The sequence below is a fragment of the Notechis scutatus genome, chromosome 6 (genome assembly GCF_049901735.1).
Source record: "Notechis scutatus isolate UNSWTSFEM ecotype Mainland chromosome 6, rNotScu1.2, whole genome shotgun sequence".
In the NCBI taxonomy this organism is placed as follows: Eukaryota; Metazoa; Chordata; class Lepidosauria; order Squamata; family Elapidae; genus Notechis; species Notechis scutatus.
In genome coordinates this window covers 64,928,516-64,954,477 of record NC_142014.1, presented here as the reverse complement: position 1 = coordinate 64,954,477, position 25,962 = coordinate 64,928,516, and the positions used below count along the sequence as shown (strand labels likewise).

Here is a 25,962-nt window from a genome sequence, read left to right as displayed (position 1 = left end):
GCCATTGACAAAGGGTGATGTTGCTTTCCTCTAAATCTGCTACTTCAACAATTATTCTCAGCTTTTTCCCTACAGAAATTATATTCAATGATATTCTTCCACAGATAACATATTATCTGAAATCTATGAGCAGTGTTCCAATATTTGAGTGGCTGCCACAAAGAAGAAAGGATCAAGCTATTTTCCAAAGCACCAGAAAGGAAGACAAGAAACAATGGATGGAAACAAAGGAGAGAAGCAACTTAGAATTAAAGAGAAATATCCTAACACTTAGAACTATTAATCAGTGGAATGATTTGCCTTTGGAAATTGTGGGTGCTCCATCACTGGAGGTTTTTAAGAAGAGTATGGATAGCCCTTTGTTTGAAATGGTTAGGGCAGTGGTGGCTAACCTTTTTGGGCTCCTGTGCCAAAAATTGTGCACCCGCTTGCACACTCATACTCGCGTGCCAGCACCCAGAAGGCAATGCACGTGCTCCCCCATGCCCCCTATGCATGTGTGCGCAATCCCCACCCATCCCCACTGCCCCCTTACCTGCACTGTGCCTCACAGCTGATTTTTGGCTGGTTTGAGGCCTTTTTCAGCCTCCCAAAGGCTTGAGGAAGGCTTCTGTAGGCTTCTGCAGGCTTTGCAGGCCGAAAACTAGCCCTGTTTCATCACTTCCGGTATTTTCAGAAAAACAGGAAGTGATGAAACGAGGCTAGTTTTCAGCCTGCAAAGCTTGTAGAAGCCTGCAGAAGCCTTCCTCAAGCCTTTGGGAAGCCAGAAAAGGCCTCAGCCAAAAATTAGCTGTGAGGCGCACGCATGCCCAGTGAGGTAAGTTTGCCTGCAGCTTACGTGCCAGCACAAATGGCTCTGCGTGCCATAGGTTCACCATCACAGGTTTAGGGTTTTCTGCAGAAGCAGGGGGGTTACACTAGAAGACCTCCAAGGTCCCTTCCAACTCTCTTATTCTGTTCTGTTATGATGAAGATTGTAAGTCCAATGTAATTTAAACTGAAGTCCCATTTGTCAAGTTTCATATTCTTATGTTTGGTTCTATTGTCCCTCCCCTTTCTCCAGCCAGAAATGAATTGGCTATAGAAGGTGTAGCACTCTAATAATGAATAAACAATAAAGTATGACTTTATAGTAAGTTTGGCTTAAGTCTAATCTAGATGGGGGAAAAATGGACAGGGAGCTGCCTCACTTGTTACAGAGGGTAGAGAATAACTTCACACACTGCCACTTTAAATAAGAAGGCAAATATTATCCGGATGGCTTTTCAATGTACCTATGACATGCTTCTGCAAGACAAGACCAATGATTTGCAGGCAAATGCTCTCCAGCTGTTGAGTTATCTGAAGAAAAGAAAGAATCCACTTAAGTAAAAGAAAGAAAAAAGACATTTTTTTCTTAAATGAGCAACTATTCTAAAGCAAGGAGTTTTCCTAAAAAGTCAAGCGAAAAGCTCTCCATATTTAAAGTATTTTACAGTATTACTAGGTGAAAATTGCATGCAAATGTCTCATACATTTTTAAGTCTACAGTGCCATCTCCTGGCACACACTGTTTCCTTCATTTACTGTTTCCTTCATTTCTGTATCACATCTTATTGCAAAAACTCTTTGAATTCAGTTTTCAAATGGTTGAGAAGATTCACCTCCTTGTGATCCTGCACGACAGTTAGGATTGTGTCAATTGTATGCAGGATCCCCATGGCCATAACAGTTTTATCCTCCATTTCTTCATATTCTTCACTCTGAAGAACTTTACCAAAAATCTCTGCCTAGAGAAATTAAATGCAGAAAAAAACCTGACATCATAAATCACAAAATCCTCAGTCAACTTCAAATTTGCATTTGGAGTTTTTTTGAATAATTAGAGGTTTGCTTAACCCCCCCCATGAAACAACACTTGTTTTTTACTTTTGCATAAACATGGTGCTCTTGCAGTCCACTAGCACATCATCCATGTTGGTGTCATTTTGCACTGCTTTCTGCTGCATTAAGCTTACAGTGCAACACTTAAAATAGTGTCAGGGTTCTAAGTAACATACCCATAGCAAACAAAACTCTGAGGCAACCAAATTCCTCAAAGAATAGATTTATTTGGATAAGTCTTATTGGCATGAGCTGGTGAAAACCGACTCTGAATATTCCCATGGTTTTCACCTAATTAAAAGCAAAGATTTGTCAAAACAACCGATCAACATGGCCCAATCAGGATACTGTCCAGTTGCTAGGTGACTCCAATCCCCTCCTTCCAAACACCTGCAGGTTCCCACAAGAAATCATTTTGTTTTGGCTACAGCACCCCAACTATCTCTATTCTCCCCTCTCTCTTTTCTCCGGTGTGTCAGCACTGAAGTCTCAAAATGGCCTCAGTCAGGCCAGCATCAGGGTTGACAAATAGAAGGAGAAAAGAAAGAAAGGAACCTATGCATATTTTAGCACTATTGCTACTCTGGATAAAAATTTAGTTTGGAAATATTGACTAAGGCAGGCCTGTCAAACTGACGGCCCGCAGACCAGATATGTCATGCACAGGCCACACCCACCCCGGCTCCACAAAGGCAAAAAAAAATTGTGATATGGCACAATCCGGTCCATGACATGATCGAGTTTGACACCCATGGACTAAGGCATTCATGTAAGAGAGAGATTTAGGATGTATGGAATTAAACTGTCTAAAAAAACAAGTATGTGGCCAAAGAGTCAAATGAGGAAAAAGAGGAGAATCCAGATGAGGTATTAGAGGAATTTCAGATACATTTTTTTAACCCTTTTCAAAATTAGTACAGAAAATATTAACATTTGAAAAGAATATTCCAAAAGGGAAACAAAGGCAGTGCTGATTACAACACATTTGCAGTATTCTGAAAATATTCCTGAACTGGTTAACTGGCCCCTCTTAAACCAAAGAACAACATTCTTTTATTATGTTCAAACTGCAAAAGGTTTATCTGCCTGTGTAGAATCTAACTGCTAACCTTCTATCTGTAATGGTGTGTGGGAATGACCTTGGGAAAGGGAGGGAGGAAAGAGATGCTACTTAGGAAATGATCAGATAAGGTGGGAGAATCCACAAAGGGTCAGAAAAGGAAACTCAGAAAAGATTCTCCCTAACTTATCAGGGTGTGGCAGGAGATTTCTGCCTTCAGACTTGCAAGATTCTGTTAATGTAGCCTTAAATAAAGTGGAATTAGCTCATCTGGCTGCTTGGACTACCTGGGAAGGCTGACACTGTCAAGCCAGAGATTAAATAAAATATTGCCTGGAACTTAGTTGAAAATGCCTCACTTCACTCTCATTCTGAAGTCTTCAGGGACAGGGGGCAGGTTTAATATGTTTGTTTTTTTTCCACTGCAAATAAATGACATTATTTTCCTCCCAACAGGAAAATTAATTCTAGACTAATCTTCAGTAAATTAAAGTGATAATTGAATCATTTCAGGATGGCTGGTACACCTCCGTTTGTAAAAACTATGTTTGTACAAAGGGACTAAAACAAGTTTTATCAGTAGCCTTCATCCAAAACGGAATCCCTGCCCTCACTTACCAGATGCTGCGTCATTTCCACAGCAATTGTTGTTACTTCTTGGCTGTATTCACAAATCAGCTTCTGAATTACATTGGTAAGATCGTCGTTCTGAGTTTCTCGAACTACAAGCAACAGCTCCTGCATGACAGGCCTGATGTAGGGCTTAATGTATTCCTTTGCTAAAAAGAAACCAAACATACATTCAAACATAACAGGGGAGGGGGATTAAAATAGATACAGGAAGTTCTAGGCTCGTGGCCACAATTGAGCTCAACATTCTGCTTGTTAACTTAGACATTTGTTAAGTGGGTTTTGCCGTTAAGTTAGTAACATGGTTGTTAAGTGAATCTGGCTTCCCTGTTGACTTTTGCTTGTCAGAAGGTCGTGAAAGGGGATCATGTGACCCCAGGATGCTGTGACTGTCATAAATATGAATCAATTGCCAAGTGTATGAATTTCGATCTTGTCACCATGAGGATGCTGCAACAGTTGTGAGTCACTTTTTTCACTGGCGTTGCAACTTTGAATTAAATGAATTCGAGAACTAAAATATCTGCTTCTGTCAGTGAGCTCTTAATTGCACTTGGTATCCTTCTTTTGTCTTCGGTAACAATGTTCTTTATTTCTACCTATCTATTTGCTGTTTTTTTTGCCAAAGATTACATTAACAGGAAATTTGGAATCTAAAAAAAGCATCCTATAAGAAAGAGATGTAAATCACTTCCATACTGTTGACCAAAATCCCTAAATTCATAAATTTATGAAATCACCAGGAAGACTTACTCTAATATAAATTATTATTTTTAAAATGTTATGAAACTAATATCTGTTATGGTAGCAATCCCTGTCTTTAACCACATCTAAATATATATAGCCAGTAAGACAAAATCTGAGACAAAAGGAAGAGTAAAAATAGAAGCCAAAATAGTTTAATATTAATTTTTAAGTATATTGAAAAAACAAGAAAGAGGGTAATCCATAAACTAAGAAAGGTGTTTGATAAGAAGAGATGGAGGATGGATGGACGGATGGGAGGGCCGGAGGGAGGGAGGGAGGGAGGGAGGAAGGAAGGAAGGAAGGAAGGAAGGAAGGAAGGAAGGAAGGAAGGAAGGAAGGAAGGAAGGAAGGAAGGAAGGAAGGAAGGAAGGAAGGAAGGAAGGAAGGAAGGGCAAATGAACAGAGATAAGCAACAGAACATTAAAAGTGAGATTCATTGCATACAATGATGGTAGGGAAAGGAAACAAAAGAGATGGGACACAAAAGAAGTCCATGAAGAGGAACTATAGCGGGCAATCAAGGAAAGTGAAAATCAAACCTTGCTCCTGATGGCTTATCAAGGCCTGAAGTGCAATGGCAGCTTCCATTTTGACAGGCATTTCTTTGTCTTCAATCAAGCTCTTTTTTATCAGTTCAATGGCATTCTTTAGATTGAGCTCATTGTGAAATTTTAAGGCGCTGAATGAACGAAGGGTCCAACAGGACTGTGGCGCAAGAAAAAAGCAAATCAGACGCTATTCAAGATCAGATACTCTTATAGAGAAATCATTTGCGTGTTAACAGTTTTGAGTTTACTATATTTTATCGTTTTCAAGGCAGTCCTCGCTACAACACAATTGTTCACGCACCCCAAAAGAATTCATAATGAAGCAGCATTGAAACTAGAGATGGAGATTCAAAGAAATCTTTCTTTGTGCTCAAGGCTTTTCTATACAGAATACTATCCTTCACCTTCTGTATGTAATTTAGAGGAAATATGAGAGACTGTGATAGAAATGAAGGACTGGAATTACCTATTATGTTTTTCTAGGTAACAACAAATAAGATAACTACAACCGCATAAAATAGGATGATATATGAAACAGCAACCAAGATACCATCTCATGTGGCATTCTGGGAATCAGCCTATTAAAATGTATAAATATAGAATAATCTTTGTCCCAATCTTACAAAAGCTTATGCAGAGTTCTGCTTCTCAATAATTATGTTAAAGGTAATTTTTGTCCCAGTATGCCGGTCTTCCAATCAAGCTTTACAGCTTCAGCATGAGAATGAGTAAGATGAACGTGTATTCTGCTAAACATATTATTAGCTCTCTTTACAAACACCTATTTATCCCCAGGCACAAGCAGGTAAACCCAAACCATCATGGAAAAAGGCATATTCACTTACTCTTGCTCTTAAATATCCAAGATTTGACATAAATAATGGAAAGACATGATTCTGCAGCATCAACTCCATTTGATCCTTGAACATGCTTTTCTAATAGGGGTAATAATTAACAGAAAAAGAAGCACCTTTGTCTCCATTTTCACACACAATAATTCTCATGTAATTCTTAAAACAGTTACAATGGCTTTAAAATAATTTTTACAAAACATCCTTATATCAGCAAAAGAAAAAGCTAGATGCCAAAACATAAAATTGAAACTGTTCAACTAAAAGGACTTAAAATATCATACTACTTGGGTTGTCTAACAAAATGCAGTGACAATGTTTGTTACTGCAATTAGCCCAGCCAAGGGAGCCTGAACAGGAGTAATCTAATTGACTGAACAGATGGTCAGAAGCCAACATGGAATTAGTACTTGTAAAGCATGTGGCTTTGCCACGACCAATTATTAAGAATTCTATAAGGGTATTGTCGTGCCCCAGCATATAACATACTGTTGTTGCTCTCTAGCCCCATCTAGTGGCCGGAGAGACAAATACCAAGTATATTGTTTGAAGCTGACCCCACTCCATTACCCATCAGCCTGCACTCTCAAAACAAGTGCATGCTGTGAAGCCAGACTCCATTTCCTTTAGCATTTGGAGAAGGCAGAAGCACAAAGAAGAATCTATCTTAATCCGTGGTACATGGTCAACCGAGGACAAACCCATATCCCACATACAAAGCATCACTGGTGAGATTTAGATTGCTTGTATTTATTAATTGGTTAAGTTTAAAAGTAACCCAATGCTATCTTGTATTTGATTCTCATTGTATGTATCCCTATTTTCCCCAGTTTCACCATATCCTGTTCTTTCAATAAAGCATTAAGATCTACGCACACGGTCTGTGTTATTGGAGGATAAGTGGGTTTAGCTGCATGTCGAGATGCTCACAGATTAACATGTAGTGAGGACAGAACAGATATGCAATCACAGCATAACCCAAAGCGGAATTCCTAATATAACAATTAGCTTGAGGAGATTTCCAATGTTGCATGGCTTCAGCACATGCCATGCAGATTATGAACTAAATATATATAAGCACTTTAAAATGTCAAGGTACAGACATGGACATTAACTATCAGCACTGATTCCTCTGGCAGGAGGTTGGGGAATACAGAAATGAACTCAGTCCATTAAAAAAACATATTGTAGCAGGGAGCAGAATGCTTTGCTTAACCAGTGGACAAACTCAACCTGCAATTTTTAGAGGTTACAAAGCATCACTAAAACTCACCCCCCCTTTTTTTTGGTTAAGTCCTAGAAGTTAATGAATAGGCTCAGTTCGTACCCAGCCTGACAACTACAGAATCAGAATCACTTCTGAAAGCTTTTTAATCAAGGACAGCTGGACTCTTTCATAAGGTTTTTTTCTGAAGTATCACAAATCCCGGGTGCCAAGTCTCCAGAGATAAGACCATTATGCATTTCTCATAAAATCATTGTTTACCTTCAGCAAAATGTCTGCTAGTGATCCAATTACATGTAATGCCCCGTCTTTCTTTCTAGGGTCAATGTTGGGCTCAGTGAGAATCTGATAACAAAATGCCATCATTTTTGGTAACACCTAAACAAACAGCACACAAACAAAAAAAATAAAGAAATGAAACTTCAAGAAAATTCATTAGGAAAGTCACCAACATTAAGATCAGTTTAAATTACTGTAGATTATTTTAGTAAAACACATTGTGCAGTATATATTTTAATTTATAGCCTGAAATTTTGAAAGCTAGGTACTTTTTCCAGGATAAAAAAATTATAAATTCTAGAATTGCCTTGGGGTCAAATAAACTGACAATCGTCTTAGATGTGGTTTTTTTTATATTTAAACAAAACAGTCAAGACAATTTAGCAGAGTCCAAGGGAAATCTATTAATATCTCAATATTGGAGTGGAAACACCACTGTCTTCTGTGGGAGTACAAAATGCTCCAGATATTTTCCTTGTTATACTATCTTAATAAATTAAAAGAAGAAGCAACTAATAAAACTGTACTGGATCTGATGGCAATTGAAATGTGAGCCTGCACTCTGATATCAACACAAAAATAAAAATCCTAGAAGATCTTATTTAAGCCAATCCTATTCCTTACCTTAAAATAACTCAGTTACATACAAAGATAGCGTTCCAATTGTAGGAATGGTACAAGCTATATACTCAAGCTCAGAGGTCCTGAAGATAAATCTATATTTAATACATTTTTAACAATTGGAAGGATATGGATATAAATGTTACAACTGCTGTTAAAGAGATAGACAAATACTATTTGACCATTTAAAAAGCCATCGTATTTTGACAAAATTATGAGACGTACTTCTTTTCGTTTTTTCGCTGCAGTGTACAGAAGAATCTGGGCTGCTATTGTAGGGGATGCATAATCCTCAAACACATCTTGAAAAATTTGAAAAAGGATGTTACTACACAACCATTGACAATTTAACAAATTATTATAAATGTGACAGAACATGGACAAGCCAGCAATTGGTTTTTCTGGATGCTCTTTTTTGCTTTAGTTTACAAAGAAAAAGAAAATAAAGGGGATAAAAAGAAAAACCAACAAAAGAAACATAAAGAACAAAGCACACAAAATGAAAAAAGTTTTAAAAGGCCAAAAATCTCCATTACATTTTTAGACCTATTATTAAATGCATGGAATAAACATTGATCAGCTTTTCTTCAGCCTCAATAAACAGCCAATTCATAAACAGAAACAAATTTATATCAATACTATAAAATGGTAAATCTGGAAATTGGTCCTTACATTGTTGAAAAATAAGACTTTCTTCTACCTCCACACTCAATAAATCAATTAATTCTTAGTATAGTGATGAAGACCTACATTTTTATATTCGATATTGGAATGAAGTGAGAAAATAGCCATGTGCAAACTGTGTTAACAGAAAATAGTTCTTGAACACTTGTTCAAGAAATCTGATGTTAAATAAGATATGTTGGAATCAATTAACCACAATAAAGTTTGATGTTTTCCCCAAGCTTTTAGTAGATTACCACAAATTTCATAAAAGAAGTCTAAATCCTGACCAGCATTGGTCTCACTGCCAAAGCCATTTTTCTACACGTCAACCAAATACTTTACTATTTCATTTTTCATCACCTGTCCATGGCATAATCTTCAACTGAAATAAACATGTTTATCATTATAATATTGTAGAGTTGGGGATGAACTGCTCCCAACCGATGTCTTATCTTTTTACTGCATCCTTAATTTGCTTCTGTCAACTTCCTTTCCCACTTTTTAGACACTTTTCTCTACAATCATAGTTCATAAAGGTTATGGAAAACAGAAGCTTAGGAGTGGGGTGGACTGTGTAAGCTATCAGATATACAGGCACTCTGCAGTACAGTATAGTATGCCCTCCAGTTTTGTGTAAATCTAAATGCACAGCAATGTGTATTGTCACCAGGCATTTTCCAGGAGCAGATACCAGTGACAACTGACAAATAAAAATTACCAAATTTAATGCGGATGTATTCATATGGGTCCTCCTGCCAGAGTTCTTCATCCTCATCTTTATAACACATCAGAGAAAAGATGACATCTTCACACAATGTCTAATAAGAAAAGCAAAGAGGAAATCAAATGTAATTGAATATGTTTGCTATCCAACCATTATTTTTGATCTGTTCTATTTTCTCCACAGCAAGAACTCTATGAGACCCAAAGTCACCCAGACAGTTTCCATGCTTAAGGGAAATGATGTCCTCCCGATTTCTAGCCCAGTCTTAGTCTTAGCCATTACAACAAACTGATGCTCATTTACTATATCTTAATAGTTAATAATCACATGGTTGGTCATTCTAAAAAAAACCCTTCTTCATAAAGCTGTAATATATCATGTGGAAATTCTCTTAAAGCCAGGAATATATTCCCTAGTTCAGAGTATCTTTGCTTAAGTATTATCCACCTTTTGTTTGTTTGTATTCCAACTTTATTATTTTTACAAATAACTCAAGGCCGTGACATACCTTTCACCTCTTATTTTCCCCATAAAATCTTGTGAGATGGGTTGAACTGAAAGGGAGTGACTGGCCCAAAGTCACCCAGCTGGCTTTCATGGCTAAGATTCTTCTCTTCTGCTTTTTTAGTCTGGTGCCTTAACCACTAGATCAAACTGATGGGCTCAAGGCTGACTCAGCCTTCCATTCTTCCAAGGTCAGTAAAATGAGGATGCAGATTGTTGGGGGCAATAGGCTGACTCTCTGAAGCGCTTAGACAGGACTGCAAAGCACCATGAAACGGTATATAAGTCTAAATGCTATTGCTAGTGCTAAACTAACTCTCGCATCAATTATTTTCTCTCTAGCTGAGATATAATTAAAGGCTACTTGTTCACTCAGATTGATCATGGTTATATCTGTTCATTCCCCAAAAAGCTGGGCCCAAGCCAAAGGTCTGAAAGGTGAGTTGCATCAAACTCTTTGTGTTTTACTTATGGGAAAATAAAGTGCATGCTATGCAGCCTTCAATTTTGCCCAGGTACATGATAGGGTCCTTGAGAAAAAAGAAAACACTATATTGAATGAGAAACAATAGAATCTCTTGTCTGCCATAAAGAAATCTAAGGATTATCATTCTTGTTGGAGAACTCTTAACAGAGAGGAAGGAAAAAAGCTAATTTAAAACATATCAATTTCCACTGCTAATAAAAAAAAATAGAATAGTAATCTCATTATTCACAATAAGCCCAAAAGGTCTTTTATGCTTTAAATATTATATTGTAAATGCCTAATTCATCATTTATTCTCATTTTGCACTTACAAATCGAGACTTAAAAGAGAATCCCTAGCAACCCAAAAATAACACTTTCTTCCCAGAAAAAGGTTTCTAAAATTATGTATGCAGAGAAATATCATCTGTAAAGGATTTTAGGAAAGAGACAACATTAAAAATGAAAATACTAAGGCCATGCAGCACTCTGGAGCTGCACAAAACATACTGTAGAGCCTCTCTCTGCATCTCCTTAAAGCAACTGCTTCTTTTCCTAAAATTGTAGGCCCACCTTATGCTCTATAACAGGGGTCCCCAAACTTGGCAACTTTAAGACTTGAGGACTTCAACTCCCAGAATTCTCCAGTCAGCATAGCTTAAAGTTGCCAAGTTTGGAGACCTCTGCTCTATAACTCCACAATAAAAACTCAGGATTCAGGAATTAGTGCTTTAGGACTTCAGATGAATCTTTACATTAGATGGAGGAGTTTTAAGAGATGATGGTAATTGTTACATCCCACTCCATCTTTCCTTCCACAATAGATCCTTCATACAAGGATGTGCTATTCTCTACCCATTTAGAAACTGATTTGGAAGGCTAAAGCCAAGTTGACTACCCACCTTGGCACATTGTGACTGAAACTGCAATAATAGTCCTAGCATAATTTGTACTATCTGTGGGAATTTGCATTGCAATGAATCATATCACACCTTTTACATAAGGACATGGGGGCGGTGGGATACATGGCAACAAAAGAAAAGATTCACTTGGTAACAGCCTTACATTTGATGCAATATCTTGTACGTTAAACATGACTATTTCTGGAAGTTGATCTTACAGGCACTGTGTAAGATAGAAATACAGGCAAATGAAACAACTGTGTAATTAATTGATGATCCGAGCCGTGGTGGTGAAGTGGTTGGAATGCAGTATTGCAGGCTAACTCTGCCTACTGCCAAGAGTTCAATCCTGCTCCTGCTCCAGGTTGACTCAACCTTCCATCCTTCTGAGGTCGGTAAAATGAGGACCCAGATTGTTGGGGGCAATATGCTATCCTTGTTCCTGTTCCTGTGTTGCCATTACAGTTATAACTTGCTCAATTGTTACCGCTATTTCAAAATTATCATAAAAGTTCTAACTCATGTTTTCAGAGTTTACCCACAGACATAAATTGCTACTCTTGTACTGACCTGCATATGGGGTTTCATCTGCTTCCAGGTTATACAGTGATAGACTCCCTGCTTCAGATAGTTTAACGTTTGTTGAAGGACACGTGGAGCTACATAGTCATTCTGCCTGTATTGTTCCAAGATTTTTAGGAGTACCTGAAGGCATTGTAACATAATTATATACAATCAGAACTCAACATTGACCCATCATGTTTGAAGTACTGAAAATAAAAAATCTGCACAACCATTTTAAGCAAAGGATAAAAGCTAGCATATTTCTCACATCCTAGATGATGTTTTAATTTTAGCTAACCAATTGATACGATAGAGAAAGATCTGACTAAAAAAGTAAAGCTAGCAATCACATTTCCATAGAAAATTTACCCTGGACATTCCTAGACTCCTAAGAATGGCATTGATCCATTAACGATTTCCTGAATGAAAATGATGAAAATGAAATCCTTTAAAGAAGATTCCTGTAGAAGAAGATACAGCCTATTCATTATGATCATTAGCTGGAAACTGCAAGCCAAATCCAGTCCTCCAGTCAACTAAATCAGGGGTCTCCAACCTTGGCCACTTTAAGCCTGGAGGACTTCAACTCCCAGAATTCCCCAGCCAGCAAGCTGGTTGGGGAATTCTGGGAGTTGAAGTCCTCCAGGCTTAAAGTGGCCAAGGTTGGAGACCCCTGAACTAAATGATAACTCAGAGATGAGAGCTACAAACGTTGCTTCCGGCAATTGAACTTTCTGATTAAGTGAAGTGTCAGTAAAATTAGGGGCTTTTAATGGGTTGTAAATACTAAAATTTAGGTTGTTTCAACTAAGAGAACACAAGCCACCTCATTATCCATAATAAATAAACAGTTTTACAGGATATAATCAATCATCTTCCATTACCCTCTTATCCAAGGCTTATCCAAGTGGTGTAATCACCACTCTTTTACCTAACAATGTCTTCACTGCAGAGATGGTATTCAGCAGGTTCTGACCAGTTCTGGAGAACCGGTAGCGGAAATTTTGAGGAGTTTGGAGAACTGGCAAATACCACCTTTGACTGGAGATTTTACTGTATCCTTCCCCTGCCACGCCCATCAAGCCACGACCATAGAACCGGTAGTCAAAAAAATTGAATCCCACCACTGCTTCTCTGTATGCTACAAAAGAGCAAGTTAAAATGCTTGCTATCATATTTCCATGTTATTTCACTAAATAAGATAAGCCTTTACCTGCTGGATTCCCGCAGCATAGGTTTTCAAGAAGAATTTAGAAAATTCCAAATATTCTTTTGTAACATTTCCAGGACTACCATACCTTTAAAAATGTAAAAGCAAAAGAACATAAATATATTACTTTGTAGAAAGATACTAAAGTATACCTCATTATCATTAAGCTTCCCATTAAGTTTTACTCATGCAATTAAAGGCAATCTTTATGGTAAAAGGAATGCACAAATTTCATTAAAATTGCCACATTTTTATAGCTGATAGAAAAAAAATTTTTTTTGGAAGATTTGCTGATACTTGAACTTGGGGCAATTTTTTTAAAACATTTACGATTTGGAAACGTTATAAACATGCCAAAATAGGATTTAGTAATGTCATTCTTTGTTATTAGCATAATAACCTTTCAAAAAGACGAGCAACAATCCGAAAAGCCCACTTCTTACATTTCCACCACACCAATTCTGGACGATCATCTTCATCAACCTGCAGAGTTTCCTAATCAAAGGAAAGAACTATCAGCCATCAATAGCCATGGGAGAGCAGTTAACATTAATGGAGCATGATAAGAAGAATCTACAGCCTTCATAGCCTCAAGACACATTTTAGTAATTGCAATAGCATTTAACTACCTGAGTGGTGTGATGGCCTAGAGTTGGAGCTCTCGCCTCCTAATCAGGAGGCTGCGGGTTCGATCCTAGATAGAGGCAGATATTTCTCTCTGGGCACAATGAGAATATATCTGCTAAATAAAATTCCGCATTGGTGACAGGAAGGGAATCCGGCCAGTAAACACTCAGCTCCATTCAGTTGCCCAGACTCTACCTCGCAAGGGAATATGGGGTCATTAAAAGGGGATGATGAACAGCATTTAGATACTGCTTCATAGTGCTTAACAGCACTCTCTAAGCAGTTTACAAAGTCAGCATATTGCCCCCCGCCCCCCAACAATATGGGTCCTTATTTTACCGATCTCAGAAGGATGAAAGGCTGAGTCAACCTTGAGAGGGTCAGGATCGAACTCCTGGCAATGGAATGCAGAGTTGGCCTACAAATACTGCATACAAACCACTGCACCATCACAGCTCTTAGAAAGCAGCTTAGAAAGAGATCTTCCAATTGTTGTGCTGACAATGGCCTACTGTTAACAGGATCTTATCTTAGCATGTTCTCAAGGAGGCATGCCATTCATATAAAGTGATCCACAGGTTTTAAACTCAGTATGTCAGGAGTGAGTAGCAAGAACTTTCTCCAGAGTTGCAGGAAGCCATCCTGTGCTACAGTGATATTCCCGAAGGCATGGAGTCAAAATGGAGGGGGGCTTGGTTTTTGAGTGTTTAGAGTAGGATTGGTAGACCAGCTGCTCACACACCCACTCTCAATACTCCAAGCCCATCCCAAAACTAGTCCAAAGCAAGATGACAATTAGCCATTTTGTTGCTCTATTTCAGCAGCACAATTTGGAGATGGGAGTTGTAACAGGCTTATGGGTTGCCCACCTCTATTTTCAACCAATAAAATAAGCTCTCATATGGATAATGTAACCATTATATTCCCATCTACCACCAGCAGGCACCTGCTCCCGGCATGGGAGCCAGAGGTCAAAGAGAAAAGTAGACCTGCATGATCCAGGCACTGCAGTGTTTAATAACCTTAGAACATACCAGTTTAACATGTAACATACCTAGTTTCAAAATGCTTTGCTTTTCGTACATGATATTCTTGCTGAGCGAAAAGCAAGGGAGTGTGAGCAATGGCTCCACTTCCTCTTTACATCTTCTTTTAAAGTACAAGAACATGGCAAAAGCAGAACATGCCCTCCATATAGTTGGATAAAAATGTTCCTCAACCTAAGCTTCCCTTTTTGCCAATGTGCTCAAAGTATATTACAGTTGTCCAGTAATGTAAACCTTACAGGAGGCACACTTCTGTCAATGACAGTCCGGAAAATCTCCATCCACTGAGTCATCGTTTGGTTATTCACCAGCTGAAGTGGCAAAGCGTACTGAAGTTAAAAGAGGAGGAAAAAAATAATATCAATATTGTTGAATGCCTAAAATATACACTCCCTGACTGTATATCAGAAAATATACAGACAGTTTAGACAATGTATTAACAGGGAGCTGCAATACTATTTTTTTTAACCTCCAATGACCATGGACTATTTCTTTGTTGTCTTTGAAACCTATGTACTATGATAGCCAGCTAGTTAGCCATTGGAAGCTGCCAGTTAGCATTTGCTTTTTGTTATGACACTGAGCTAATAGTTACACATAATCAGCAACAAGGGGGAAAAAAAGACAGGATTGCTATTGTGGATTAAACCTTCCACCCCAGGACATTCTTTTGCTTTCAGTTAATTACAGCAGGAGCTCCTCTCTTACTGAATGCCCACCAAATGTAAGAGAAAAACACCTAATATTGAGAAAGCATTTAAAATGCAAGTTTAAAATGTGTGTTTGCGAATTGAGGCAAGGATGAAAAAATGTACCTTCGTCTAATCAATTATTATTATGATTAGTTGCACTGTCAGCCAGAAGCACATGGAATATTGGAATCATTTTTTTGATACAATAGCCATCAATTTACATCAGTTTGTTTAGTGACCATATGCGTTGAACAGCACTGAAAAAAGGTTTTTCAGACTTATATTCATTGAAGCACTCCATGGTCATGTGATCAAAGTTCAGATGCTTGCCAACTGATTTATTCTTATGACAGTTTGCAGGGTGGTGGGGTCATGTCATCCCCTTTTCAAAAAAGTCATCAAAAAAGCACAACAAAGAATGTTTTTTCTGCGCCAACTCAGAAAGCTCAAACTGCCCAAGGAGCTGCTGATACAGTTCTACAGAGGAATTATTGAGTCTATCATCTGCACCTCTATAACTGTCTGGTTTGGCTCTGCAACCCTACAAGACAGACACAGACTTCAGAGGATAATTAGGACTTCAGAAAAAACAATTAGTACCAACCTGCCTTCCATCGAGGATCTGTATACTGCACAAGTCAAAAAGAGGGCTGTGAAAATATTTACAGACCCCTCACATCCCGGACATAAACTATTTCGACTCCTATCCTCAAAACGACGCTATAGAGCACTGCACACCAGAACAACTAGACACAAGGATAGTTTTTTTCCCAAACGCCATCACTCTGCTAAACAAATAATTCCCTCAACACTGTCCAACTATTTACAAAGTCTGCATTACCATTACTATTAATCTTCTCATCACTCTTTATCGCCCATCCCCTCCCACTTGTGACTGTATGATTGTAACTTTTTCGCTTGTATCCTTATGATTTATGTTGACTGTTTTCTAGTATGATTTGATTGCTTATTGTACCCTATGACTATTATTAAGTGTTGTGCCTGATAATTCTTGACTCATGACAAATGTATCTTTTCTTTTATGTACACTGAAAGCATTTGCACCAAGACAAATTCCTTGTGTGTCCAATCACACTTGGCCAATAAAGAATTCTATTTGTGACCTTCCGACAAGCAAAATCAGTGGGGAAGCCAGATTCATTTAACACCCATGTTACTAAATTCGGTAATTCACTAACAAATGTGCAAGAATGTTCATAAAATGGGGCGAAACTCACTTAACAAATGGGCCACTCAGCAACAGAAATGTTGGGCCATAAGCCAAGGACCACCTGTAGCTTTGCTTACTATTTTATTATTATTATTGTTAGCTGCTCCAAGTCATGTGTATGACATGGGAGCATGTATACTTTGAACAAGTATTAATAACAAAACAAGCCTATCTCCAGGAAGCCCATGAAAACTTTTTACAACAATTGTATGCAATCTGCTGCCTCTGATTTGCACAAAATTTCTCCTTTATTAAAAACAGCAATATGGCATCTCTGTAACCTATTCCCATTCTTCCCATTCTGTTCCAAAGCAAACCCTAAATGCATACTTGTATAGTTCTTACATATTTTCTTGGGTGCACAGATCAGGATTAAAAAAGCATTAACCTCCAAACACGAAGGAAGTTCTGCAGGTTATAGCAAGAAAAATCTTTTCCTTAGAATCTACTAGCAAATATCACTCAAGAGAGACACCCCTTTCCTTCTGACGGAAAAAAACTGCTTTGAGGACAAAATTCAATGTAAAAAGTAAAGAAATGTTTGTAAGAGAGCCAATTCAGTGTAATGGTGAAGGTGCTGGCCTGGGAATCGGGAGACTGAGTTTTAGTCCTGCCTTAGCCATGAAAGCCAGCTGGGTGGTTTTGAGCCAGTCACTCTCTCTCAGACCAATCCACCTCACAGGGTTGTTGTTGTAAGGTAAAAGAGGAGGAGGAAGGAGTACTACCGTGTTTCTCACATAATAAGGCCGGGCCTTATTTTTTTTGACCCCGAAAAACGGCTGGGGCGTCTTTTCGGGGGTGACTTAATCACCTTGCATCCTCGGGTGGGTGGGCGGGCAGCGACAGCTTGGATATTCGGGAGACCTTCGGGTTCGGGCCACCGTTGCTTTCCCTTCTCCCTTGCTGCCGTGGCGTTTGGCGCGCAGCCACGTGCGGCCAGTCAGACTCCTCCCAACCGGCCCTGAGGAGCCACTGGCTTCAGGCGCTCCCTCCCATCTTCCCTTTGCTTTGAAGGTAAAGCGGTTATTTTACAAGCCTCCCCTGCCCGAGAGGGCAGACGTGGGGAGGCTAATTTCCCGGGGCCTCTTCCGTTCCTCCCGACCTCCCTACGCTGCGCGCCCCTCTGATGCGCCGCTCCCTTCAGCCCAGCGAGCTCTTCCACCTCAAAGAAAGGCCAGGCGGGCGGCTGCGGGCAGCAGCAGCGGGTCTGAGCCGCTCGCAGAGAACAGCCACCACCCGTAGCCCGGCGGGGGAGAACGAGCGAGGTTAGCGCCCGCCAGCCCGGGCGAGATTTGGGAACGAGGGTAGGAGGCACGCACACACCCGCGGCTCACTTTCCCAGCTTTGCCCAGCCCTTACGGCACTGGCGCGGCCCTGGCAGGATGAGCGGAGGGTCCGGCGGGGAGGTGCTCGCTGCTCGCCAGGGCCGCGCCAGAGCCATAAGGGCTGGGCAAAGCTGGGAAAGTGAGCTGTGGGTTAGGTATGTTCATTGCCCTGAGTTATTTAAGGCACGATAAAAATCTAACAAGTAAATAAATAAGATACAGTCTCATTACCACATTTTTTTAATCAAATGCTGTACACCTAAAAATTAAACATGCAGGTCTGAAAGTAGCTGCTCTGAGATCAATAAATGCATACTTCAAAATATGCATTTGTGGGTCACAATTCTAAAAAGGGGTTGCTGGGGCTTTTCTGGAATTCTTCATACCGTTACTGTTTTCAGTATAAAGGTTCATACCTGAACAAGTGCATAGAAAATTTTTAAGATCTGTTTCTGAAGGAGCACAGAATAATGGGAGTTGTCAGGAAGAAGCTGGATCATCTGTTGCTGAATTCGAGGCAAGAATATTTGCATTGCAGCAATGAGTGGATCTCGTTCCTCAGCTTTCTTATATCTATCGAAGGAATCAGAGCCAAACACATTTCAGGAGTAAAGCTTACTCTTGTTGCATTTTGCTTCGTTTTGATTGTTTTAAAAAAATGAAACTGGTACCTGTTGTAATCCTTCTCTCATCTCCACAGGACAATACAAGAAATCCAAATAAAGCAGAAAGGAGAAGCTATTTTAATTTTCCTAGTGCAGCACACTAGAGTTAATTTTAACCATTTTTATAGCATCCCAGATCAGTAGCGTTTTGGAACATAGCCTCCTAGTCAATAAAATGGTATGAGATTGCATGCCATTTTATGCAACTTTTACAACTGAGTCACCCATTTCACTTGATTTCTCATTGTTTGGGTGATGAAACTTTCCCAGATTTACCTGGAGAAAATCCATTGTAGGTAGAAAGGGGAAAGTTTGTGTTTCCAAGAATTAGATTCTCATTTTACTTTACACCTTATTTTACTTTCTCTGAGGAATTTTCCCCAACTCAAATGCTTTCCTCTATATCAGGGGTCACCAACCTTTTGGACCTCAGGGACCACCAAACTCATAATTTTAGATCCCAGGGACCACTAACCGGTTCTGTGGGCATGGCCTAATTTGTGGGTGTGGCTTGGTGGTCATGTGACTGGCTGGTCATGGCTTGTATGTAAAAATTTATATAAATATTGATTTTTTTATTAAAAAAAGAGCAACTTTTACCCAAAATCAGGCAAAGCAGGCAGGCAGATTGAGTTGCTCACAGAATCACAGATTCATTCAGAGATCTATCTGCCATTGGCTAGCTCAGTCTGTCACATAAAATTTGCTTGCAAGCAAACTCACAAAATTAACTCACAACACACCATGCATGTAAATATTGAATTATTTTAAAAAAGAGCAACTTTTACCCAAAATCAGGCAAAGCAGGCAGATTGAGTTGCTCACAGAATCATTCAGTGATCTATCTATCTGCCATCAGCTAGCTCAGTCTCTCAAATTTGCTTGCTGTGAGTCTGCATTGAATTTACTTGCAAGCAAACCTTCAGTCCTAAGGGAGGTTCGGCTGTGCTGAGCCGAAGATCTAAAGACTAGCTAGAAAGCAAGAAATCCAACCATTTCCTGCTTCCTAGCTAATCTAAATCTCCCGTCACAGCAGAACAGATGATGGTCGGAAAAAGGAAAAATAGATATTTAGCAGGCAAATTTACCGGGTAAGGAGTGAGTGGGCGGGGAGGGTTCCCGCAGGCTATGTGGGTGGTGCAGCCTTGTGTTTCTGTGCAGTCTGGATTAATTGCTTTGTGGGGTGCTCTGGGGGTGAGATTTCTCTGCGGCCCACCAAAATTTTCTCACGGCCCACCAGTGGGCTACAGCCCACCGGTTGGCGACCGCTGCTCTATATGAACAACACCCTCCAGTCTCCATCTGTATATCTTTACAGAATTAGAAAGCTAGTGTTGCAAGAAACCAGGAAGATGCACTCATGAACTAAGAGGTTATTTCTAGACTGCTAGGAAAGGCAGCTCGTCCTTGGGGAAAATCCACTTACTCATAGGTTTTTACCAATTGGTACAGGCACAGGAGGCTTCCAAGCCAGCTTCCGCTATTGGAAGACTGTAGGTAAAACCCAATCTTGTCCACCACTGCTGTCCAGTGACCTGGGAAGTCATGCTTAATAATAGCACGAAGGCACATTGTCAACTGGGCTCTGGGGAAAAAAAAAAAGACTGAGAAAGGATGGAGTAAAGGAAAAAACAGAAAGAGGGACAGATAAAGAACCTACTTCATCAACTCCTGAATTACAGTGTACCAGAAACAATGCATGCATTTTTTTTTGTCTAATAACAGCTATCATCAAATTCTTCTGAAAAAAATAAATATCAAAATGCTTTTAAAGTGGTGGTCCCCAACCTTTTCAGCCTTGTGGACTGGGGGGGGGGAGGGAGAGAGGGGGAATGGTTCTGAGTGAGCAGCGGACAAGCATGACACAGCTCCATTTGTGTGAGCAGCGGGCATACACACCCACCCACAAGGGTGGGTTTCTATCGGTTCTGTCCACCTCTGTAGAGCCAGTAGCTCTGAAGAGCAGCAGACATAGAACTGGTTCTATGTCTGCTGCTGTTTTTGCCCACCCACCCACCTGGGCTCTTACCTAACCTTTATTTCCTGATTTTTCAACTTCAGCTGCCGAACAAGGCACAGCTGCAGTTAAAAAAGCAGGAAAAGAAGGCTATTTCAAAGACTGCTTCTCTGCACGCAGCGTGCTGATGACGATTTACAGGCGCAGCTTGCAGCGTGCAGGGAAGCTCATCATAAATCACTGAACCTCGTAAATTACCGAACTGATAGTTAACCCTGTCTTATCCCACTCCTGCACACCCACCACTTGCGCAAATGGAGTTTCACACACCTGCCGCTTCTGTGGCCTGGTTCTGGGCCCCAGCCCGGAAATTGGGGAACTGTTTTAAAGGATAGCCCCCCCAAAAAAAGTTCAACATGGGATGTAATTGTTGAGAAAGGATCACTCCTTTTCTTCTCTCTGCTCCCATACTTATTAAATAACAAATAATATATTCAAATTATTATTCACCAGACACAAAAGTCACAATGTACAATTATAAATGGCTCTGGAAATAATGACAGTAAGATTTCCCAGCTTTCAGACAATATTCTCACGTAGACAATCCAGAAAGAGATAAACTTTTCCAAACCCAGGATATTCTGTGCTTGAAACTGAAGGTTTCACATATAGGCTGGATAATTATCTATCGGGGATGGTGTAATGAATCCTGCAGGATGCATGTGGTTGGAATAGATGACCTCTTTGTTATTTCCAACTCTGATTTTATGATATGGGTTAGATATATGATTCTGAAGTCTTAAAGTATTTCCTGCGGAATTATTTGCAGTATTTTGAACAATAAAGTACTTTAAATTTCTACTCTCCTAACTTTATCAGGAAAACAATGTTGCCCTCATGTCATAAGACATGAGGCATATTTTAAGAACTATAATTATATTCTTCCTTTTTTTCTATTCCAGCAGTTCTCTACTTAGACTTCTACAGAAATTGTTATAATGTCATGCCCTTGTTAGAGTCTGATTCTGAGGGGGCGATTGAGCAGCTTACAGGGAGTGGGTATGTGGATCCGGTGGCTGTGGAAGAAATGGGGGAAGGGCACAGTCCGGCTGGGCTTACGGGAGAGGAAAGGGCCCTGATCCCCTTCATGGGCTGCAGCTGGGAAGAGTGTTTAAAAGGGCAAACTGCACATGGCAAAGTTGCTGGAAGCAAAGCATGCATCATCTTTGTTGAGGCTTATCTGGGTTTGGCATCCTCCCAACTGTGGGTGCTGCATTATCTTTTGGAAGTCTGCAATTTATCATCCTGGCCTATCATGTTAATTACTTCAGCGTGGTTTGTGTTTTTTTTTTAAAAAAATCTAATTATCTTTACTTTGGGTTCGGGCTGCATTTCTTCCCTTTGTAGACTGTTTTTGGAAGAGTTTGATCTCCAGCCGAGGATAACTGGACATTGGGGTCCAAGTTGGAGGCATTAAAGGGAATTTATCTACTTTCGTGATGTTATTTTTGTGCCCCACCCCAGGTCATCACATAATCATCTCATTTAAAAAAAGTTCTGGAATATGTTTCCACATAAGAATGATTTCAGAAGTGATTATTTGGCTGATTATATGGTTTTATAATCTGATACCCCTTCAAAATACTTTTTTCCAAAGCAACACTATGCTGAATAAACATCTATTCAAGTTATTTAAATCTGCTCAATTCATTCTAAGAAGAAGCATCTGCTTTCCTTGATATAAATCCAGGGCTTTCTGGGGCCTGTCCCAGCATGAACCTCGACATACCTCACTAAGTCTGGAGAACGAATAATTCCTTCTACAATATTATCCCGAATCTGCTGACGATCATTTTCGTGAATATTGAATGGAAAGATCACCTCTCCTGGCGGCGGCTCTCGGTCTGGCCAGTATTGTGTCACCATGTTTTTCAAGTAAATAGCAGCTGTATTTAAAGAATGAGGGAAAGGAGGGGAGAGAAGGAGAGAGAGAAAGAGAGAGAGAGAGAGAGAGAGATGCATAAAAAGGGCTGTTGATAAATCTAGCTTTAAACAAGAGTTAGGACCAGTGAGAGTTAGGGATGTAAGAAGAGTAACAATGCAAGACCAATGGCATGCAAGAAACCAAGAACTTAAATCCTGGTAGTGAAATTCCTAAAAACATAGATGCCATTTAGAAAGAGATAAACCCATACATAAAGTATAGATCTACCAGTAGCAATAATAATCAAGAGTGGCCATTTCCATTTTCAGAAAATTCATATCCCTAAAATGGGCTTTCTTTGTGAAACTGGATTGAGGTATCCCTTGAGATCAAGATGGCTCCCATACTGTTGGCCTTCCAGAAGGCCATAAATACCCTATAAAACAACCTATAACGTTGCTTTCCCAAACCCTGGACCCTGTTGGATATTAGATGTTGGTAGAATGTTCTGGGGTTTCTACAGGGTTGACCATCTCGTTCTTTTTCACCCCCACTTTTCTTATTTATATAGTTTTTATATTATTTGGTACATTGTAAATAGCCTGAAGTCATTTGAAGTGAGGCAGCATAAACTGAAATAGATAAGATACATTTTTTAAAAGTATACTTTCAATCTGTTTACTAACCATTCAGTTCTAAACATAATAAATAGGAGGCAAGCTGCAGAACTTCACCTACCTGCTTGCCTGACTGGGAATTCCACTTGATCAGAAACAATGATTTGTAGCAGACTAGGAGCAAAGTTTATTATCTTGTAGGACTGAAAGGGATATAAAAGGTTAATCAGCATAGTATAGATAGCAGTTAAGGACTCTTAGATACTTCAGTTATTAACAGAGAATTAAGCATCACTCCCCTATTGAAAAATAATTGAGTTAGACTCAACAAAGACTGTGTGGTTTTAAGATTAAGAAGCAATTCTACTATCTTTTGCTGTGGAGGTCTCCAAAGCAGGTCAGGGATTTAATATCTAATCTGTTAATAACCGCAACACTTTTAATACTAAAACATTCACTTGATATTGTCTGTTTTCATCTTATATAACAGGAATCAACAATCCAACCCTATATGTAGCCTTCACACATTGCAAGGTAATGCCAAATTCAGCAGCAGAATGGTTTAATGGGTGAGGCACATGGCTGGTATGCTGGTTCATTAATAAAGAAAGGAGCAAAAGAGGGAGGCTACCAGAAAAGCAAACTATTACAATTCCCACCCTTAAAATTCCCACTGACTCCCCCATTTCCGATCCAATTTTGTCTCATTTTTAAGGATGGGGTTGGGAACAGTTCTTCTGCAAAGTTGGACACAGATGTCTCAGAGCTCCATGCAGAGCCGCTTCACTTTGTCGGCTGGCCTACCAGATGTGCTTTCTACAACCAGGTGCAGATAATCTAGGAAGCCATAGGAAAAAAAACAAAACTCCACTGAGCCAAATGCATTTTGCAAAGTCCCCCTTTGAAAGTTCTGCTCTGATAGTCACAAGAAGCCACTTTTGGAATGCATGTAACCATAGAGAGGGGAAGAGGGAGTCATAAACTTAAAACTGCTACGGATTTAAAAGTGTGTGTGTCTTCATTGATTTACTTTAGATAGCATGTAATTATGCATATGTAATGGTTAACATGAAACTCTGTGCTGACCATGTATTAAGATCCTAAGCCCCTGGAGGAGATCTTGGCTCAAAAACATCAAACAAAAATTATGGATTGCCACTGTTCAGCAAAATATACTTTCTAACATTACAAAAATCAGTCCATGAGTGTTTTGCAGATACAAACTAAGCTAGCTTTTTCTAAATGAAAACAAATGTAGTCTATTAAAATGTAGAACTGTGGAATATTAAAATATCCTATGTTTTAGGGGTCTCCTGCCTTCCAATCAGTTGCAAATTCAAATGTTACTAGGTCTCTCATCAAAAAGGCCACCCAGTTTTATTTTTTCTTCTTTATTTTCTATTTCATTATGATATACTTTTGAAAGAATGTAACAAATAGATGGCACAGATAAATCAGGTACAAGTACTGAAATATAGGCAAGAAAAACTACGGTGTGACAAAGAATTTATTGGAAACATTCCTCTGACAACTATAAAACATGTATATAATATGTATATGTATACAACTTCTAATAAAACAAAAGAAGTTTTGGGAGTGTGGCTTGAGGCTCATGATTTAATTGGAGTAACTGCCGGAATCCTGACACCTGCACTACAATCTTATACATGGAAGAGTGCCACATTCAAAATTTGGATGTTAGCATTCATATGTTAATTTGATCTATAATTTATAGCACTAATAGAGTACATTATTTACTATCTGTAAGTTTCTATATCTACAGTATAAACAACTATGTCAACTAAGTTTTTTTAGCTTAAAATTCAATACGGAGATTGAATGTAAGTTTTCTACTATTTCAATTTTAGGTTTAATTTATTCCTATGGGACAGAAGACCAATTTTATGGTAGAGGACATTTTACTATCTCATTCACCTTATTTTATTATAATCTAACTATCTTTTGAAGCAATGTGCTTAGCAAATTGTGTTTAGAATACCATATTGTCTAACCAAGGCCCTTGTTTTCCCAGAAGACAATGAGACTGGCATTTCTTGGAGAGGCTCAGTTCAATTAATTCTTCAGGCTGCCATCATGCAAGTTGCTTTACAAAATGAAATTACACATAATGGAAACCTAAAAGAAGTGTCAATACATCAGCACTAAGTTTTCCTGGACAGCACCCCATACAGACTACGAACTAAAGTTTTCTTTGGGTCAACCTTGACTCCTGCTGACTGCATGAACATGTCAGTGTCCTTACAATTTTTATGACAACAATAGAAAAGTGATTGGCCACTATCTTTTTTAAGGGTTAAAACAAATTCCAGTCTAATCTACAGCACTGAAGTCATTCAAGGATCAACCAAGGCCTGACGTTTTGATCTAAGACAAGGTTAGCGTAGAAGTGTAAATATTATATGCCACATAATAGGCTGTGTGCAACTACATATACCACAACATGGAAAAGATGCTACTGCAATTTTAATAAACATAATAGGCTGTGTGCAACTACATATACCACAACATGGAAAAGATGCTACTGCAATTTTAATAAGAGGCCAAACTTTAAAAAACTTGGGTTTAAAACAATACATTTCATTATTTAATTGATAAAATTAAATAATTGGAGCTGTAACATATTAAGGACACATTCAGTCCATGAAGATATCTATTACACCTTTATATTAATTTAATGCTTCTACAGCATTAAATATTCAGGACATATTCAGGATTTTAGGATAAATACATCCCTGTTTTCAAAGTGCAACCAGAAAGAAAGACAGAAGAAAACCAAAACTATCAATGTTTAAATGCACAAAGCTGAGAAGCTTCAGTATCTAAAGTTCAACTGTAAGGATTTTAGATAAGAAAAGTGGTAAAAATGAAGGTTCAGGTTTAATATGAAAAACCTATTTTTATATTGCATCTTCGCTGTTATCCAGATTGTTATGACTACATATGAAAGGAGGAATCGATAGATGGGTGATAGTTGTACGTTATACTTCAGAACTGGCTG

General features: G+C 39.0%; 1 protein-coding gene across 1 annotated transcript in view; it reads right to left on the bottom strand.

Moving 5' to 3' along the window:
* The window catches only part of IPO8 (importin 8), a 46,361-nt gene that overhangs the window by 17,369 nt on the left and 3,030 nt on the right, over window positions 1-25,962 (bottom strand). The window contains exons 2-17 of the mRNA XM_026695100.2: window positions 23,065-23,146; window positions 22,192-22,348; window positions 19,872-20,030; window positions 18,197-18,353; window positions 14,772-14,861; window positions 13,260-13,354; window positions 12,863-12,947; window positions 11,656-11,790; window positions 9,209-9,308; window positions 8,050-8,126; window positions 7,186-7,302; window positions 5,694-5,783; window positions 4,840-5,005; window positions 3,542-3,702; window positions 1,644-1,769; window positions 1,275-1,341 (exon numbers count right to left, since the gene is read on the bottom strand). Of these exons, the coding sequence (XP_026550885.1) occupies window positions 1,275-1,341; window positions 1,644-1,769; window positions 3,542-3,702; window positions 4,840-5,005; window positions 5,694-5,783; window positions 7,186-7,302; window positions 8,050-8,126; window positions 9,209-9,308; window positions 11,656-11,790; window positions 12,863-12,947; window positions 13,260-13,354; window positions 14,772-14,861; window positions 18,197-18,353; window positions 19,872-20,030; window positions 22,192-22,348; window positions 23,065-23,146 (1,864 nt within the window). The remainder of the gene's footprint in view (window positions 1-1,274; window positions 1,342-1,643; window positions 1,770-3,541; window positions 3,703-4,839; window positions 5,006-5,693; window positions 5,784-7,185; window positions 7,303-8,049; window positions 8,127-9,208; window positions 9,309-11,655; window positions 11,791-12,862; window positions 12,948-13,259; window positions 13,355-14,771; window positions 14,862-18,196; window positions 18,354-19,871; window positions 20,031-22,191; window positions 22,349-23,064; window positions 23,147-25,962) is intronic.